Here is a 20,743-nt window from a genome sequence, read left to right as displayed (position 1 = left end):
TTTACTCCCCAGTTATCTGCTTTTATAAAATAAGAGTGTTGGGTTAAGGAATATTAAGTTTTTTACCTACTACTCTAGAGAGGAACTAAGTTTGAAATCTTAATGAAAACTTCAAATAAAGATAATATTTAAGTGACTCAAAATAAGGAAATGTTTGAAGTCTTTTAGCCTGATGGGGTTGAGTTTGGGTTTTTTTCTGAGCACAAATAAAAAGACAGTAAACAATCAAAATTGTATTTGATACTTTTTTGTGTAGAAGCCAGAGTTTGATTTGGCAGTGGTGTCTGAAGTTTTTCCTCTGAAATGATAGTCCTCCTTGATTGAGTTAAAGCACATTGGCAAGATCATGAGAAGCTGTCACTACTAGTGCCTCTTCTATGACCATTTTAGGACATCCAGCCAGTTCACTCACTTGTCTGTCTGACTTCTTTCAGTAGAAATGATTGTTTTTTATATAACTTTCTAAATTTAGGATTTTTTTTTGTACAGTCATGAAATAAACTTGAAAGTTTTTTTTGTTTTTAAGAGTTCTGTGATTAGATTAAAATTTGAAAATCTATCGGGTATATGCATGCCAGTATATGAATTGAAGTGATAGCTGGTTTTAATCTTTTTCTTCCTTCTCACTCAGTATACCTACTTCCAGCTAACTCAGAGATTGCCCTGCTTACTTGAATCCTTTTTTCCCTTCCTCTCTAGTGTTTAAAATTCTATTCAGCCTTTAAAGCTCTGCACCTACTACCTCAGCAATAAAGTCCCCCCACTCCTGGCTGGAAGTGAGAGTGTGTATATCTAAAGTCCTGTAGGAGTTACTTGGAACTTCTCATGGGTACTTAAACTAGTTTTGGTAATTTTTCTATCTGATTATAAGTTCCTGAGATCAGAGACTGGCTTAATATGTTTGTATCCTTCCCAATGACTTAACAAAATACACAATCAGTGTATACAATACTGCTTATATTTGTTGAATGATGAACAAAATACACAATCAGTGTATACAATACTGCTTATATTTGTTGAATGAACAAATTTGTAACAGAAACAAAGTGGCTTCCAAGGTGATTCTCTATAGGTTATTTCTGCTACTGGATGTTTGTCTGTAGATACAGACATGTGCATACTCTGTTGCATTTCTTTTTTCTACTGCCCACCATCTTAGCGCTACTGTGATTTACTGCAGTGGAGCTGTGCAAAAATACTTCCTCTCATACTACATCTTTAGTTTTCAGGAGCCTACCTCTTTCTACCTAAAAGAACTCAGCTCTTATCAGTCAGTCCAAAGACCATTCAGCTAATGATATTGATCTGTTGATTTCTTTTTTATCACACTCTTCCTCTACCTAATATTTTTGTTACACCCAGTGAAACCTGTTTCCTGACCATTTACCTGTTTGTTCATGTTCTTCTTATGTTATTTGTTTTTTCAAATGTTTTTCTTTAATCTTAATGTTCGAACATCTCCATCATGGGTCCCTTAGTTTTTTCAAAAACATCTTAAGAGTCCCTTCTGTGTGAATTATTCTTTAATTGTAGATAAGGCAGCAGTACCTGCCTTTTGAACAAACCAGCTGTTCTGAATTTGCAACTCTTATTTCACTTTTATACTACATTTAACACAGTTCATTACTAGTCACAATGTAAATACTTTAATTTCTAGCTAATATTTATTCATTTTTAATTTTCTAGTGCACTCAGTGCTGGCTGAATTTTATGCTTTTGGTTGAAAATATTCATCCTTGGGATGCCTGGCTGGCTCAGCAGTTGAGCGTCTGCCTTTGGCTTAGGACGTGATCCCAGAGTCCCGGGTTGGAGTCCTACATTAGGCCTCCTGCATGGAGCCTGCTTCTCCCTCTGCCTGTGTCTCTCATGAATAAATAAATAAAATCTTAAAAAAAAAAATTCATCCAGCTATATCAGACACACTAGAGAAGTGGTTTACACTTAAATCGGACTCTAAAGACCTGGACTTTAAACATATTTGCAGAGGAACATAGGAAAGTAGAGTAGTAGTTAATAAGACTGGCCAATTGACCATTAATTTTTGTTAAGTGTGTATCAAGTTCTCATATGGTCATTAATGTGTCCCACTTTAAAAAAAACTGATACTCAGAATTTCATTTTAATTAAGACTTTAATGGTTTTATCATAGTGGTAATTAACTTGGAACTACCAGGCACATAAGGTTGTATTTTCATCCTGTTGCACTAAGTGAAGTGTAATATTAAGTGAGAGATTCTGTAATTTTTCATCATAGCTGCTACTATTATTATTATTATTCAAGCTGAATTACAAGGCTGTATATGAAATTTGGAGTGCTTTGTTGTAGTATTGCAACTGTCAGCTGTAAGCACTCCTGCCCTAAACCAATTCAGAATAGTTCTTTATGCCTAAAGTTTCTTAGAAAATAAATCTCTACAGAGATTTCCTTTAGGAGTATGCCAATGGAGATGTGCTACTGTGAGAAGTGAAATAGCCCAGTGGGCCACTGTATATACATATTTAAAAGAGGTGCAAGCCATTTTGAAGTTTTACTATGACTTAAAAAAACATGTCTGGGGCAGCCCCGGTGGCACAGCGGTTTGGCGCCGCCTGCAGCCTGGGGTGTGATCCTGGAGACCTGGGATCGAGTCCCGCATCCGGCTCCCTACCTGCAGCCTGCTTCTCCCTCTCTCTCTGCCTGTGTCTCTGCCTTTCTCTCTGTGTCTATGAATAAATAAATAAAATCTTAAAAAAAAAAAAGTCTGATAGTGCTGCTGCCCTGCAGTCCCAATCACTTGGAATCAATTGGTGGGGCTTCATCTGTTATTGGGGAAGGATGGGTTGGTTTCCTAGCAACTGTCATATAAGATCAAAATCTCTGAGTGAGCCATGGACTCAAACTCAATTTCAGAGAGCCTTCTTTATTAAGGCATCTTATCATGTATTGATGGTAGCATAATGAATTATGGGGGTATTCTGTGTCTGATTCTCTTTATTTGAGAGAAAGAGTGCCTGGTTTATTAGTTTTGTTTACCAATACTAATATTTGCTCTTGGTGATACGGTTTGTTTTGAGGTGGACGTTTTATTGTCTGTTGAATTCTGTCACTAATAAGTGGAGAAACTAAGAAGCAAAGACGTTAAATACCTCGGTTCTGGTTACTTGGAGAACTGTAACACAGCAGGATCCCTAAATGTAGGAGTTTTTCTTCTAGGTTAGTGAGTTTTAAATTGAAGGTTGTAAGCCATAAGTGAATCAGGAAAGCACACAATTCAACCAGCCTTTTTATTTTCTATTTTTTTAATGGAATAGAATAGAAAATGTATCAGAGTACATCATACATATTAAGGGCAGTTATTGTCATGAGACTTTTGTTTCATATATATTTATATGTGAATATTGTCATTTAATATTAAATGATTTTTTTTCCTGTGGGTTGTCTTAAGAAAGGTTTGAAAGCCACTGCGCTATACAATTTCCCAAAAGGTATTTGATATAGTTAGGAAAAGAAGAAAAAACTTGCTTAAATCTTTAGAAAATACTTAGTGCAAACTAAAGTTTTACACAAACTTCTTGACAGTGATGATTAAATTATTTTAAGTAGTAGTCACCTTTTGGGAATAAATTTTTCTAAGTAGGATTTATTTATGGGTGGGAGAATTTCAGGCAAGTTTCACTTTCTTTAATAACTTTTTAAAATTGAATAGTTTGCAGTTAACTTATATTATTGTTATAATGAGAAAAAAAGTCTTTCATCTGAACTAGAAACAGGAAAATGTCTATTTAGTCTTATTAAAAGTTCACACATGCTATTCAGTGTGGCTTGGGATGTTTTTGTTTAAGAGTGATGTTTTCTTTCTGCCTAAAAAGAAGGGCCAGCTAATTCATTTTTTTAAAGATTTTATTTATATATTTGAGAGAGAGTCCGAGCAAGGGGACCCAGAGATCAAGACCCCAGCTGAAGGTGTAGATGCTTAACCAGCTGAGCGACCCAGGCACTCTTGGGTGGGTAAATTCTTTGGTGGTGGTGGGGAACAAGCAGAAAGGACCCTGAGATTTACTTATATGCTAGAACAGGCAAGCAACAAAATAATTGAACAGTTGGGAAGAAAGGAGCTGGCATTCGCAGCCTCTGTTGTGTTTTTTGCCCCTTCTGTATACTTTAGCTTCCGTAAGATGAATGTGGGGGAGATGTTAAGTGTATTTCTTTAAAACAGAACTTTTGCGAGGGGTGGCTCAGTTGGTTAAGGGTCTAACTCTTGATTTCTGCTCAGGTCATGATCTCAGGGTGGTGAGATGGACCCACCCCCCTTCCGGTTCTATGCTGGGCATGGAGCCTGCTTGGGATTCTCCCTCTCCCTCTGTCCCCTCTCTCCTCCCCTGCACACACTCTGTCTCTCTCGCAAAACAAAACCAAAAACCCAGAGTTTTGGGGAAGAAAAATACTTTGGGAAATGTCAGGTTTAATCATGCTTATTGCTTGAGATTTCCTTCGTTTATTGGGAACTACCAAGGATTTACTCTAATTTTCTTGTTTGTTTAATTGTGTAGCATTAAGATTGCATCCATGAAATTAGGCTTGAGGATAAAACATGGGTTTTATTGATGATAACTGATTAAGGCAAACTTAAATGAGGTTTGCATTGATTTTAATTAATATTGTGAATTTTGTGCTTATTCTAAAGTATGTTTACTTAAATGACCAACTGGGCAATTTTCCTTGAAAATATTTGATTGTAAACAGTCTGTTTGGTTTCTTGACAAATGCTACATTTGCTTAATTTTGTTCTTAATATTGAGTATACCCAATGGACTGTATTCAGTTTTTCATAAATAATGAAAAGTAGCCTATTTATTTTTACTAAATGACACAACTGCAAATACACATGTTTATATGGGCAGGTTACAAGTTGGTAATAAAAATATTGTTATTTGGTTTGCATCTTGCTTGTAGACTACTTTTTCTTAGATTCTGAATGAGTCCTTTCAGACACTTTATCAACACACTACTAGAATATTTTTAGTCAAATTTCTCACCAATCAAGAATGGCTATTCTAAATAATCTCATTAAGGTTGTCATTTGTTTGTTTGTTTTAGAATGTGAGACTTTTTGAGTGATCCTGAAAATTTAGTAGAAGTAGAGGACCATCAGTTTTAAGTCAGAAATATCTTTTCACTACTTTCAACCTAATTGATGTGATAAATCATTATATCATTTATATAACCACTTCCATTTTTATAAACAACATTTACTATCATCCAGAGCAGTGTATTTCCAAAAACAGGACAGATTTGGGAAGGTTTTGTTTAAAGGACTTTTGAATCATATTAAAGACAAGAATTTATCAGGTCTCGGCCTGCATCAGATATAAGTTATTACTACTGTATGTAGTATTAATGTTGAATTCCTACTTTTTTTCGCTTGTGGCCTTTAGACTTTTACATGTGGAAGAGAGAAATACACTGTAGTCAAAATATCAAGAAACAGCTTTTCCAAAAAAAAAAGTTTCATAGTTCTCTGAATTATACTTTGAAAGAGCATATAAAAATTAATATTCCAGTCTGATTTTCTAATGGTAGACACAGGCCTTGAAGTATTAGAGTATTAAATTGTTTTCTAGACTGGTGAAGATTTACCAAAGTATTTTAAGCTTTAAAGATAGAATATATTATATAAGGTTTTGTCTTATGTCAGCTATAATTGTTACTATAAACCTGTTTAAATCACAGGCTCCTGTGGCCACGTATATTTTTAAGTAAGTCTTTTTCAGTTTGACAACTGTATGTCTTTAGCAGATATAAGCAGATGAGAAGTGGTCTTATCGGAGGGGAAGAGGAAATCTTCCTAAAGAAATAAGCATATGGGGATCCCTGGGTGGCGCAGCGGTTTGGCGCCTGCCTTTGGCCCAGGGCGCGATCCTGGAGGCCCGGGATCGAATCCCACGTCAGGCTCCCGGTGCATGGAGCCTGCTTCTCCCTCTGCCTGTGTCTCTGCTTCTCTCTCTCTCTGTGCGACTATCATAAATAAAAAATAAAAATTAAAAAAAAAAAAATAAGCATATGCAGTTAACCACATTTCAAAGTCAGTTCAACATAAAAGGTCAAGATTTTATGTAAATGCTTGTAAATGTTCTAATCAACACATAGGAATTTTTTAGTAAAAATGAAAGTTCCCTCAGGTAGAATAAGATATTGTTAGCAATAGTTATTAAATTAACTATTGAAAAATATTTCTTTATTAAAGTTTCTTACTTTCGGTACAGCTGGGATTTTACTTTTTCTTCATAGGGTATCACTTTGTTGTAATTACCAATGTCTGTTTTTATTGTTTAATTTATATATAATTTGCCTTCAGATAAATACCATGTCATAGATATACTACTCTTAAATAGTTACATAATCTGAGGATTCCTAACTCTGTGCTAAAATACATGGCCTGGGTGGTGGTCAGTTAAGCATCTGGGCTCTTGTTTGCAGGCTCAGGTCATAATCTCAAGGGTGGAGAGATGGAGCTACAGGCTCCAGGCTCAGCAGAGAGGCAGCTTTAGGATTTTCTCCCTCTGCCCCTACCCCCACTCCCACGACACACATGGGTTCTCTCTGTCTCCCTAAAATAAATAAATCTTTTTAAAAAATAAAATAGATGTCTGAATTTCTAAGATTCATTTCTTTTCTCTAGAATGTATGGTCTTCTCAAATTGTAGACAGGCTTCTATAATTTAGGTCAGTGCCTGTTAAGATGCCTGTTTAATAAAAATGTAAATGATGGGAGATAAGACTGCTAATTTTTTTTAATCATTAGTTTTAAAATGTGTTTATGTAAATACCATGTACCATTTGAAATGAAGACCATTTCTTGGTGTTCCCTAATTTCATAGACTAGTAGACCATAAAGTTGGAAAGCCTCTTGGAACTGACCATTCCCATTCCTTACATGGTGTGTTAATTCTTGGTAATGCTTGTAGCAGATAACCATCCCGTCACCATTCAACATTCAACATTTCCAGGAGTGACTAGTCTTTTTATTATGGTAGACTTGTTATTACACAGATGTATGCCTTAGAAGGTAAGGTAAAAAATTTGGAATGCATTAACACTCATTCTTTGGCCCCTCTCTTCTGATTGATCTCCCCTTTATTTTTTTCCCATCTGATGAACACCAGCTGGTAAAATCAGATGTTGTCTGGGCCTTCATGGTAAGGAGGAAGAGGGGAGTCTACAAATTAAAAAAAAAGTAGGTAAAAGGTAGGAAAAAGTAAAAAAATAACAGGAAAAGTTAAGAAGAAAAATAAGAATGAGTTGCATGTGGCAAGAACCAATAAAGGATCTTGGGTTATGCCTCCTAAAAAAAAATTAAGCCCCTATTATTGTGGGCCTAAGATTTTCGAATCTTGACTCCACCACTTAATTATGTAACTTTTGGTAAGATTAACCTAAGTATTACTTTGCTCATTTATAAATGGAGCCAAACCTATATTTTTATCTCTTGTAATTTGAGATTCATTTAAAGTTAGGACTGTGACTGACACATAATAATGTTCATTTTACTACATTTTACTTCCAATTCATCATCAAGTTGCCCTGGGAATATAAGTATACCTTAAAGGCAGGAACTTTATCCATTTCCTTTAGTGCTATATGATTAGTACCCAGAATAGCACAATAAATATTTATTGAGTAAATAAATGGATTCTTGTCAAGTCCCCCTTTCAAACATATCTCAGATCAAACTACAATAAGACCGTCCAGTAACTCAGATTTGAATATAGCACCTTGGCCATTGGTCCCACTCATCTGTCTAGTGCCATTTCTCAAAGAAGAGTAAACTGGTGCTTATTGTCAGGGAGAAGCAGTTGTGGAGAGAATTAACTATGAAGGGAAGGGCAAAATTTGGCAGAGATTCTGCATTCTTGTAGCTCAGCTATCTCTAGATCAATCAGGAGCCACAAATAGATTCCAAAATTCTTTGCTGGCAGGACATGGATTTGGATTTTCTAGGTGGACTTCCAGGACTGCTAGTTGTATAGGTTCACTTTATTTCATTAATTTCTGTTTATTTACCCCACAATAACCTGACTTTCCAGTTTACACTATTGAATTTTTTGGACTCCACTTATTGCCTTGTGGCTTTGCTTCTTATCATTTCTTTTACTGCTGTTCTAATGCAGGGCGCCTGGATTACTGTAAAAACTCCCAAGCGATCTAATATTGTAGTCTTGTGGTTTATATGGTCTAATATTAATATAGCCGTGAGAATAATTCCTATAAAAAGTAAATCAAATCCTATTCCACTACCTAAAAGGCCTCTGTAGCTTTCTGTCTCTGAGACTGATACACAAAATCTGTCCTTCACATATCATATTGTGTCTTTGTACTGCAGACTGGAAAGCAGAAAGCTTCAGCATTGTTTTATATATCACTAAGAAAGAAAACATTTTGCCAACGTGACTGTCACACAGAAGGTATAAGATAGAACCCAGTTATGGGATACTAAAATTTTAAAGGAACATAAAAATTGGAATGTATGAAATACATTTTTCCCCTTGTTATTTGGTAATGGTAAATGGCTAGAATCTATTTACTGGTGCAGTGGCAAATAATCGAGGTGACTTTTTTCAGTCTTTAGTGAGAATTCCTAAGTTTCAACATTATATGTGATGTTTGTTCTGAGTTTCTGTGAATACCTTTTATCAAGTTAAAGATGTTTACTTCTATATCTAATTAAGTTGTTTGTTCCTAAAACAAAAATGGATTTTATTTAGTACTTTCTCTGTACCTTTTGAGATGGAAATAGAGCTATTTTAGTAGCTATTTTAGAAACTTAATATTTATATGGTTTTGGTTCTTTTTGAAGTTGAACCATCTTTACATTCTACTTGGTCTTGATTGTATTTTCAGTCACTATTGGATTCCCTTTGCTAATATTTTATTTCGTCTTTATTGACAAGGAGATTGATCTTTAATTATGTTTGTATATTGTCTTTGTTCTGTTTTGTTTTCATGATTATCACCTTCAGAAAATGATTGTAGTCCCTGGGATAGTGTGTGCATTGTAGGCATTATTTATTCTTGAAAGATTGGTGAAAGTCATCTGTAAAACTCCAATTCTGGTGCATTGAAATGGTGATTGATGACTTTTGACTACTATTTAAATTTTTTTAATAGTTATTGAACTATTCTAATGTTCTACAAAGCCCTAGATTAAATAAGCATTTTAAAATAAATACAAATTACCATAATCGACACTGGAAGAAGTAGAAAAACTAAAGAGACCAATAATTACGGAAGAAATAAAGACATTTGTCACAGGAATATCTCTATAAAATACAATTGTGAATCGTTTCACAGTTGCTTCAACCCTCAAGCAACAGCTAATCAGTTATACAGCTAATACAGTAATACACTGTATAAACTATTCTAGAGTAGTGCAAAAGAAAATTTCCTTAATAACTTTGTAGGAAGAAAGCATAACACTGACACAAAGCTGGTAAAGATAATGCATGTATGTAGCCCTGGACCAGTGTCATGTAAATATTTGTGCATATTTCTTAAGTAAATTGTTAGCAAATAAGATCCAGAGCGACACATTAAAAGAATACTATGCTCTAAGTAAATGAAGGTCATTTAAAGAATGCTAGGTTGATTTAGTATTTGGAAACCTATTAACAGAGTTCAAAATACTAGTGCTAAGAGAACACTGATTATTTCAATAGTTGTAAAACTTTGGCAAAATTCAGTATGGAGTATTATTTGACAAAATTTAATATTCATTTCTGATTGAAATTCTTATAAACATAATAAAAGAAGGAAACCTCCAAACACGAGAAGTACGTATATCAAATCAACAGCCATTAACCTTCTGACCTTCTGTCACTACTTATTTAACAATGTTCTGGAGCTGTTCTGGACCAGAAATAACCTAGATAACTATTATAGGGAAGGCTTCATAAAATAGGGTAAATGCAGTAGTACTGTGCCTATATTATTTGTTCACTTAACAGTAAACAGGAAGCAAAAGAGCCTTTATAAGATATTTGTATTAAATCTAAATAATATAGATTTAGAGATATCTAGAATTATGTCCATCAAGATGTTTGTAATGGTTTAACTCTTTAAGATGAGATTTCAGGTAAATTTCATTTCCTCTCTACTTTCCTATATTTTAATTTTCTACAACACTGTGTATTTTTATTACTTTAACTTTTAAAAGCTGATACTAAGAATAAGCATTTTTTTAATGTCTAAAAGGTATAAATGACTAAAATCTAGAAGATCAAAACTACCAGGGGTGTTTCATAGGGCCATTGAGAAAAATAACTTTGGGGGCACTGTCCACTCAAAGAAGGGCAGCCCAACCCCAGGAAATTTTTACTTCAGAATCACTATAGCAGTGACTCACTGTTGGGAGATTATAATGCTAGCTGCCATCGTAATTCTCATTGTAATATATTTAGGACCTTACATATCAGGCATCATGCTTATAAGCCTTTTATGAACATTTGTCACACTTAATATCTGCAATGATAGTTGTCATTAATTTTATTCATATTTTATAAATGATGAAGTGGAGGTTAAGGCCACACAATTTAATGATTGGTGACACCCCTGAGTTTTTTTAGCCTTATTCTTAACCACTTCCTCATTTTCTAAAGAAATCTATCATATTCTGAAAATGTTTAGGGGAAAAAAAAAAGTTGAGAAACACTGGTCTCAAATCTGTGTCTGTTCAAAAACAAAATTATAGTATCAGATAAAGTATATTTTATTTCAAAAGATTGAAACAGGTCTTTTAATGACACAATGATTAAAATACAGCAAAGAATTTATGGTTTGTTCAATTTGACAATTGTACAAAAAGATATAGAAATATATATAATTGTATACCTTGCCTTTTTTCTCTCAGATGATGAGAAAATTTATCAAGTAAAGAATGAACAAATATTGTAGAATAAAGCAAGTGATGTGATAGAGTTGCTTTGCAATTAGAACTGCCTAAAAATATATATTTTTTAAATAAACATTCACTCACAAAATTATACTTCTAGCCAGTGTGTACTAGAAGATAAAGATTTGTGGTAAGTACTCACAAAGGCACAAATTCTGCATCAGTCTTTGAGAACACAATAAGATAAAGTTAGAAATAAAACCAGAACTATATTTCCTTAACTATTAGACATCATCAATTGAAAAAAATATGCTGTTTAAGACACAGAATTTGGAAGTACAAAAGATACTCTTGAGTTAAATGTATACATCCATCGCAGATTGCAAGACACAGTCACTGTCAGAATTTTTGAAATCATACAAGCAAGCAGAAATATATCGTTTCATACCAATTGTTTGAAAGGCAAATAAAAAAAACAGAAAAACTTTTGAAACATGTTAGAAAAGTGAGTAATAATAACATTATATAAGTTTAAAACACCAAAATTAACCAAAAATCAGACCACAAATGACATTAGCAGTTAATTCACTATACATACTTAACACACATATATATGCAGTGTGTGTATAAACATTTTTAAAAGTCCAGTTTCACTGGGAAAGTAATGCAACAATATTTAGGAGCTGCCATTTTTGCCTATCAAATAATAGTGCTCAGTTGTACACTAGCAGTCTAATGTAGTGGTTTAAGAGGACAGACTCTGGAACCAAACTACCTGTATTTTAACTCGTGTTCTATTGACAAGTCAGTATGAAATGGTTAACATGAACTAACTCAGTTCAGCTGAGGCTTTTATAGCCTTTGTCATCTCATTTATAGATTGGAATAATAATACATGCTGATATGGAGTAATTGTGAGGATTAAATGAGTTAATCTATGTAGAGGACCTAGCATATAACTAACATGTATGTTGCTGTTGTCATACTGTTGCTTCTAATACTATTGTCATTTTAGAGATAAAGATATTTTATCTGCAAACTAGACCATATATTAATTGGCCCCCCACCTGCCTTTATAACTACCTTTCCTGCCAGTCTGCCCCTGCTTATCATACTCTACTCACAAAGGCCTTCTCGAGGTGCCTGGGTGGCTCAGTCAGTTAGACATCTGCCTCTGGCTCAGGACATGATCCCAGGGTCCTGGGCTCAAGCCCCATATGGGGCTCCCTGCTCAGTGGGGAGCCTGTTTCTTCCTCTCCCTCTCCCTTTCCCTTCCACTTTCCCCTGCTTGTGGTTTCTCTGTCAAAGAAATAAATGCTTTCTTGAATAAACCAAGCTATGGAGTTACCTCAGAGACTTCTTGTTTTTCCTTTGAACTGCAAAGTTCATACATAACATAACACCTACATAAATAATCCTTTCTTCTCATCCTTCACATTCCAGCCTAAGTGTCACCTTGAAAGGCCTTCCCTCACCATCCTATCCAAAGTAATGCCCCCATTTGTCTTTCCCTCACCACGTATTCAGAATAGGACCCTCATTCTCTCTAATGGAATAGCATTTTTTTTAATAGCATTTGGTAAATTTCTAATTTTTTATGTATTTGTTGATCTTTATCTAATGTCTGACTTCCCTATAGACCCGTACCATGTCTATTTCTTACTATCTCATGCCAAGGATAGTGCATGATAGGTGATATGTCCTCAGTATGTTGAATGAATGAAAATTAACTGCTATGACATGAGTTACAACCTAGAATCTATCAAGAGCTTTAAAAAGTATTCATTCCTTTTGATCTAGCAATCCTACTTTTAATAAACTCTCTTAAGGAGATTATAAAAAAAAGGTGAAAGGCCATCACAGCATTATTGATAATAGTGACAAATTGAAAAAAAATACATGTCTAACAGAAAATAATTGTGCAAATTATTACATGCAGGAAAGATGAACTGTTGTTGCCATTTAAAATTATGTTTATGGTAAGTTTAAGTAATATTGTTATGTTGTTACAAGAAAAAGCAGACCACAACAAAGTGGCAATACTGAATGAAAAATACATCAACAAAAGAAAATGTACCAATATATTATGATTAAATCTGGATAGTAAATTGTGTTCTTAATCATATTTGAAAAAGAATAAATTTTTCTAAAAGATCATATATTCTAGAAGGAAAACAATGTGTTTTTCTTAAGTATCAAAAGTATTTAAAAAATTGAATGAATATATTCACACTGTTATAAGAACTTACTATGTAATAAACCAGAAGTTATTTACAATAAACAAAGGTATCACTCCTTAGTATACTAGGGAGAAGTATTTTCTTGTCTATAACAAATTTTTTTTTGTTACTTATTTCTTAAAACTACACTAAAACCCATAGAGATCATAGGATGTAAAATGTATATTTAAAAATTAGGGTATTTATTCTAGCTTTAGCTGGAGGTAAATTCCTAACAATAAATTTGTAACTATTACTAAAGATACAGTAGACCTGCTGAAATGTAAAAACACAGTAAAAATACTCTTAGAGAATATAAAATGTACAGTTTTTAGCAAGAGGAAAGCAATATATTAGAAAAATGGCAAAAATAACAATATAACTTTACTATCTAGAATAAGTTACTATTATGTATCAAGCTAATAAAAATTATAAAATCTTACAGGTACACATTGCCTTTGGTTTTGCAGAAAAGGTAACTTGAAATGTTTGTGGTGGTCATCTGTTAGTTTAGAGACTATAGATGCTTTGTTTTCAGTCATCTGTTATCAAGCACATTGTCCTTTTTCTTCATTTCCCAGGTTATGTCCATTGAGCACATACTCACTTTTGAAATTTAAAAAACAAAACAAACTTCTAGTTTTAGAACAATAACGCTATTGATATTTTTTGATCTGATAATTCTGCTTTGGGATTTCATCCCAAGGAAATTACCTGATGTATATGTCAGGGTGTTTTGGGGTAGCAGGGAGGCAAGTATAAATTATACAAATACTGTCAATGAGAGCATCGTCAGGGTTGGTGCCAGAAGTGGAGGTTTGGGGAAGATACAACCAGCTGTCTAGTAATAGAGGAATACAATTTAGGTAGTAAAAGTAATGTACAAACATCCAGATTTGTCCAGAAAATAATACTTGAGAAGACAGAACACAAAACAGTACAAACAATAGTTTGTACTATTCACTGATCACTGTTATCCTAGCAAATATATAAATTAATATTGTTTAGAATAGTTTTTGGAGTTAGTGATTTTCAGATTTGAATACAAACTATAATTTTTTTGGTAAAATTTGGTTAAATTCTTAATAATGTCACTGGAACTGTTCTGAAAACTAAGAGATTTTTGATATCCTGTCTCTGCCACTTAATCTCTCTCCCTTGAGATGTGTGATCTCAATATTATTCAGCTTTCTAGTCTTCAAGATTACTTAAAGTTACCTTTTTTTTTTTCTTAGTGGTCATTTTATTAGATTTTTTGCTTCAACTGTGTTATACCTTACCTTACACCTATTTTTGTTTTACAAAATACAATTAAATAAATCTAACTTGGAAAATGCATTTCTATGTACAAGAAAATATACATGTATATATTAATATGTGCACATTTCTATTAGGAATAAATACGGCCGTGCCTATAAATTTAGTATTAGAGGGAAATTCATAGCTCAAGAAATTCATAGCTCAGAAGAATAAGGGAAAACTATTACAAAAATATCTTCCAGATCTCATTCACTGGGTTTCCAAATTTCTGACTCAACTACTTAGAACATTTCATTAAAACAATTTTTTAAATTACTGAATATATGCCTACTTAAGTCTTTGTTGCCCAGGTTTGAATCTCTCATATATGTATGTATCACAGCTCATTTTTTTCAGCATGTATGATAGTAAAAAATGATTAACAACCAAACTGAAAGTTACTGAGTATCTAGAAAATGTGCCACTAGGTTGTGGTGTTTACAATGTTTGTGAAAGTTAAATTCTGAATAAATCTTAGAGAACAGCACTAATAATGGTTTCTTATGGATTGCTATTTTTTCATAGATCTATCAAGAATGAAATTTTCCTGTTGACTCGAAGTTTCTATCTTGCCTTGATACCTTAGTGCACATATGAAGACCCCATTTTCACTCCCAGAATAAAAAGGTCTTAGTAGTTATCTAGGTTGTATGCCATCATTCTCCACTTCTGCACCTAAGTCAGATATTTCTGATTGATAATGTTGGCTTCCTGATCAGCCCAGTTCCTATCTTTCTCAAGATAGAGCTCCCTATAGTCCTTAACTTTTTTTTTTTAATGTGGGAATGTATTTAAGATTTTATTTATTCATGAGAGCCAGAGAGAGAGGCAGAGAGGCAGAGACCCAGGCAGAGGGAGAAGCATGCTCCTCGCAGGGAGCCCGATGGGGAACTCAATCCCAGGACTCCGGGATCACGACCTGAGCCAAAGGCAGACACTCAACTGCTGAGCCACCCAGGCGTCCCAACTTTTTTTTTTTTAAGTCAGGATTGACCTCTTAAATGAAACCACTTTGCCATCACTGCTGCATGCCATGAAAATAACAGGAGGAGGGACCCATTGTTTATAAATAGTGTCATTGAAACAACACAGCACCATTCTCCTTTGTGACTATATAGCATGCCCAAACTGAATTTTAAATTCACTTATAGAAGTGGTGTTGGTGTTGGCTTTTAGCCCTGAGCTCTGCTTCAGATCATACAAAAGGCAGCAAGTTGCCTAGGAAAGTGATTTTTAGCTATTAACTAGCTCTTTGGCCCCAAATCCTTGACAGAGAAACTGTTTATTTCCCCAACCAGTGCTAAAACCCTGGTTTGGAACTTGACAGTCTGGTAAGTTACCCAACAAAAGGAAGAACAAGAGAAGTTGTTTTCCACCTATACCTCGTAGTAAACTGATCTATACTACTCACCCTAGGGCTTCTTCGATATGGGCCCCGCTACTGAATGAGTAGGAAAGCAGAAAAGAAGAGAGATGTCCATGTTGTGCAAATACTATCTCTTGCCAGATACAGAGATAGTATTTTAGAATTGAGCACTTAAGTCCTGGAACAGTCCATCACAGCAAACCAGTTAATCAGTTTACACCTTTGGAGAAGGGAGTAGGATTTGGGATGTAGTGGAAGAGCAATGGGTGGCAAAAGGGTCTTTAACTTTTAATTATATGTGACTTTATAGTTTGAATTGTTTATAATCAGAATGTATTCAAGTATTATTTATGTCATTAAATAGGGGGACAGAGAATCAAATTATGCCAAGTAACACAGAGGAAGGATCTTTGGGGGCAGAAATAATGGGATACCAATGACCTGGTTTTGAAAGGTCTAGTCACAGGACTCGGAAAATGGCAGGGGGATGTGGATGGTGGCAGGGGGGTGGAACAAATTTATGGGAATAAGCTTGCAGATGCCTTGCATCCCCTCAAAAGGACATTGGATCTTATTCACATAAGATGGAGACCAGTTAAAGTAGAAATAATGTTTTAGTAGTAATAAAGCATAGCAAGAGCATTCAAAGACATTTTTGAAAAGGTTCATACCACTCTCACTAACTTTGTTCTTCTACTCATGGTACTTTTTTTTTTTTTTGACCTATTGGTAATCACAGTCTGTATATAATTTTGTGTTCTGTTTTCACTCAATCTTTCAGTAATTTTCCATGATAACTACTATGGAAGATTTTAAGCAAGGGAGTGATATGATCAGCTTTGTCTTTTAGAAATGTTACCCTGGCAACATTACAGAAGATAGTTTGGATGGGAGAAGAATCGTAATGGGGTTAAAGAGTAGAGAACGTATTCAAGAGATATTTAGGGAATTCTACCCCAATAGATCATAAGAAGAGAGTTCTAGCAGAGAAATGGAAGTTTCCCCCTGATCCCACATTGCTGGTTGAGAGCAAGCTCTGTTTCTCAGCCGAATAGAAATGCTGCCAGATGCCTCTTTGGAAAGCCCTCCTCTGCCTTCAATATTGTACACTAGTCTCAGAGATATGATCTCATTTTGAAGTAGGCTGAGCTGAGAGTCTCTGCAGAGTCTAACCCAGTGGTGACTGACACAGTGCATGAAAGCAATTTTACTTGTGCTAGGCAGCACTTGCAGGTAGCCCACAAGGAATAGCATTAATGCTGTACTTCCTTTAGGTATTTTGCCGGTTATTCTAGTGGCCAGGAGTGTGTGTGTACAGTACTGATAGAGGTTCTCAAAATTTTTTTTTAAAATTTTTATTTATTTATGATAGTCACAGAGAGAGAGAGAGAGAGAGAGAGAGAGAGAGAGGCAGAGACACAGGCAGAGGGAGAAGCAGGCTCCATGCACCGGGAGCCCGATGTGGGATTCGATCCTGGGTCTCCAGGATCACGCCCTGGGCCAAAGGCAGGCGCCAAACCACTGCGCCACCCAGAGATCCCTCAAAATTTTTTTGAATGAAACTATTGTTGTTGACTGAAAAACTTGCTATGTAAAGTTACTTTCAAAATGATATATTAGGAAGGGAGCACTTGACTTAAAACATGGGGTTGATTCTGCTTCTGCCTACTCTTATAGATGATTATACTTACAGGGCAAGTCATGTAATGTCTCTAGTGCCCAGTTTCTTCACCCTGAAAAATGTAGGAATTTGTAACCTCTGAAATGTATATGCTACCGTTTCAGCAATTCTTTGCTTTTTTTTGCTAGGGACAAAAAATTTTTTCATCTGTAAGTTACATTTTGTCAGTAATAACATCGAGGCTGTTACTGAATATGGCTTCGTTCTGCTTTCCCGGCGCGGCCCAGCGCCTGCGCAAGGAGTGAGAGGCTGGGTTTTTATCACTTTTAATGAATTTGGCATGATTTGTTGTAGATTTTTAAAATTTCCCTTTTGGGAAGAAAAACCAAAAACTTGCCCCAGCTGATACATTGGGGGACTTTGTTCCCTTCCCTGCTTGACCCCCCCCTCCCAGTTTTGGGTTGGATTGGGGGGGTGTCTCTGGGGCTCTGCCCCTTTTTCCAGGAGTGGTACGTCATGTGTGCGTGTGCGTGCGCCCCACAACCTAGAACAGAAGCTCCGTGTTAGAGGCTGGTCTTCCCCGCCCTGGGGTGTGCACTGCTCTCGCCTGGTGGCTCCTGGGGCTTTGTCTGCTCTGCACACCTCCTCCCTGCATCCTGGAGGTCGGAACTTCCAGCCAGAAGCCTCTGCCCTCGGACTGCCCCACTCCCCTCCCTCTGCCCCCCCCCCCCCGCCCCCCGCCCGGCCCCTGCCTGTTACCTTGGGGTGTCCTCGCACTGGTCACCCCGGCGTGTCCCTCAAAATCAGGGCCGGGGGACAGCCCTCCCGTGTGTGTGGCTAGTTGTGCTTTGGGAAAAGTGGAGAGTTCAATAAATTTCTGGTGCTCTGGTCTCCAAAAAGAAAAAAAAAAAAAAAACACTAGTTACCATTGTAGATAGTCTTCATTAACATTTTTAATTTTAAGGTTGCTTTGAAGGGCATTCTAATCTAATTTCACTGTTATTTAGCAGACTGGTAGAATTAAAGACCAAGTAAACAGGCTAGCAGAGTGAGAAAGGTTTGGGGGTTGCTCTCCCCCCACCACTTCCTCTCTGTCCCACCCTCTTCTCTTCTTCTTCCCTCTTCTTCTTACTGAGGAGGACACAAATCTCACATGTCAGTGTAGTAGATACCACATAGCAGATTGTAGATGATAGTTAATCCTGTATATTTTTAGAGACTTTTAACACTGTTTGAAATTTTACTTCTATAAAACCTTATTTTAAGTTTTAGCTTCTTTTTTTATTTAAACGTAAAAAATCTCAAAACCAGATCATAGAAAATTCCTCTTCACTAATCCATTTAGAAAAGACTTTAGTAAATTGATTTTTCTATAATTTATTTGTTTAAACATAGGTGCATACTTTGCATTTCCAAAAATAAAAAGATAACCAGCTGGCTCCTTCCTTTGCTATTCAGAATTAAGCCATTTGTGAAGATACATTTTCCCTTAAAATTGCAGGACATTTTATATAATTGAAAGAGTTGGAAGTAACCACAACATTATAGCTTACTGTCAGATGCTTCACAGTAGTGAGCACAGACTGAATAAAGGGCCAAGAAAAGCCTTATTAACCCTACCTGGAGAAAAGTGCTATCCCATTTGGGCCTTCATGAAGTTTGCATATCGCTTTGCATAAAGTTTCTTTGGTGACTTCCTGTGTTTGATTTTAATTTTTGAGTAAATGAGATTTTGTAAAGGTGGATTTATGTTATATTGATATATTGTCTGTTGTAAAGAAACCACTACTGTCTACTGAAAAAAATCACTATTTTGTTTCCACAGAAACCTGCTAATATTTTAGTTATGGGTGAAGGTCCTGAGCGAGGAAGAGTAAAAATTGGTATGTTTTATCTTTGATAAGTCACAGTGTAGCACTCTTGTAAAATTTTTACAGGCACCTATATCATTTCTAACTTTTGCTGTAATAATATGTGTATATTCATGTAGTTCCTGCTTGATCAAAGCCATTTCTAAAGAGTTTATGTTAAAAATGAAAAATGTTTCACACTCTTAAAAGGTGTCAGACAATCTTTAGGGCTTGAAGTGTTCTAATTATAAAACAAGCTGTGGATGTTTCTTAGAAACCTTTGCCTTCATTAAAAATAGCCTATCAAGGTGAGTGGCTTCTATCCACATTAGAGGCCAGCCTCACCTTTAGTCACAAGGGCTTATACAGCACATTAGTGATTATAGCATCACTTCTGTTCACCTGAGCCAGATTACATCAGAACATGTACTTCTGTGACCTTGTCAACATTGGAAAATATAAACTAGGAAAACCACGAAGGCTGGATAGGTATAGACTCTCAAGTGTGAATGAGCCTGCTGATAGAGGGCCTCTGCCTAATAGGAAAAAAAAAATAACAAGCATTCTGTACCTTGGCATATTTTCTAATAGCTCTGTTTCTTTATATATCAAAACAAAATTTTACCCAGTTCTGGCCTGGCACCTATAAGGATAGAACTGAATTTATTTATTCTAACTGGTTTTTTCCATTGTCATTTCTAAGTTGTGTCTGTCACATTTATTTAGTTTGTTTCCTGTGTGGGTAGAAGAAATGTTGTAACTAAATTATGTTAATTTAAAGGCAGCAGGATTCTGGGGGTATTTTTACAAAGTAATTTCTGATTGCAACATTTAATATAAATTCAAATTATCGGCTAATTTGTACCACTTCCCCAACAAAGAACAACCTAGGTATTCCTAAAGCCTCCTTCCTCTCCTCCCCAGTAAATTTCCCAAATCTCACTTTCCACTTAGACTCTCAGAATACTCTTTTATCATACAAACCTTGCAAATTTTAAATATCACAAAAATTTGATGCACCTCAAAGTACTCCTGGTCATTGACTCCCTTTGAAAGCCAGGCCCTGTCAGTACTTATTCTCTAGTCACCAGATGCCTGTTAAGTCCTTATTTGTGTTTTTAAAAAGTCCAGTTTGGTTGCATCAAGTTCAAATGTAAGTTCAAAGTGTGCAAATTGGAAAAGACCTAGTCAAACAGTAGTTACAGATGTATTTTTACTATAAGATTTGAGGAAATTTTATACAACAAAATCTAGTTTGGAATTATATGTAATGCATATGATGTTAGCAGGTTTGGGGGGATATTAATGCTTAAAGCATTCACATTTAAGAAGAAATACTATTTTTTATATAAACTAATATTTAGTAATCTGAGTCATGGTTTTATCTTTAGCAAATTTCTGTGGTTTTTCTTTTAACCTCTATAATTAAGTAGATTAGACAAGGGCCTACTTCATTAAAAATATGTATTAAGAAAGCAAAACGAAACAAATGATTGATGAATCTCGAAATTTTTGATAGATGG

The 20,743-nt window shown here is 35.3% G+C and overlaps 1 protein-coding gene across 7 annotated transcripts in view; it reads left to right on the top strand.

Moving 5' to 3' along the window:
* The window catches only part of CDK8 (cyclin dependent kinase 8), a 131,110-nt gene that overhangs the window by 76,357 nt on the left and 34,010 nt on the right, over window positions 1-20,743 (top strand). For all 7 annotated transcript variants that reach the window (XR_013362895.1, XM_077868325.1, XM_077868329.1 and 4 more), the window contains exon 5: window positions 19,196-19,253. Coding sequence is in view for 6 of the 7 variants with exons in the window: in XM_077868325.1 (XP_077724451.1) it covers window positions 19,196-19,253 (58 nt within the window). In the remaining variant the exon portion in view is untranslated. The remainder of the gene's footprint in view (window positions 1-19,195; window positions 19,254-20,743) is intronic.

Source organism: Canis aureus, chromosome 24 (assembly GCF_053574225.1).
Source record: "Canis aureus isolate CA01 chromosome 24, VMU_Caureus_v.1.0, whole genome shotgun sequence".
Taxonomy (NCBI): Eukaryota; Metazoa; Chordata; class Mammalia; order Carnivora; family Canidae; genus Canis; species Canis aureus.
This window is presented reverse-complemented; position numbering and strand designations above follow the sequence as displayed.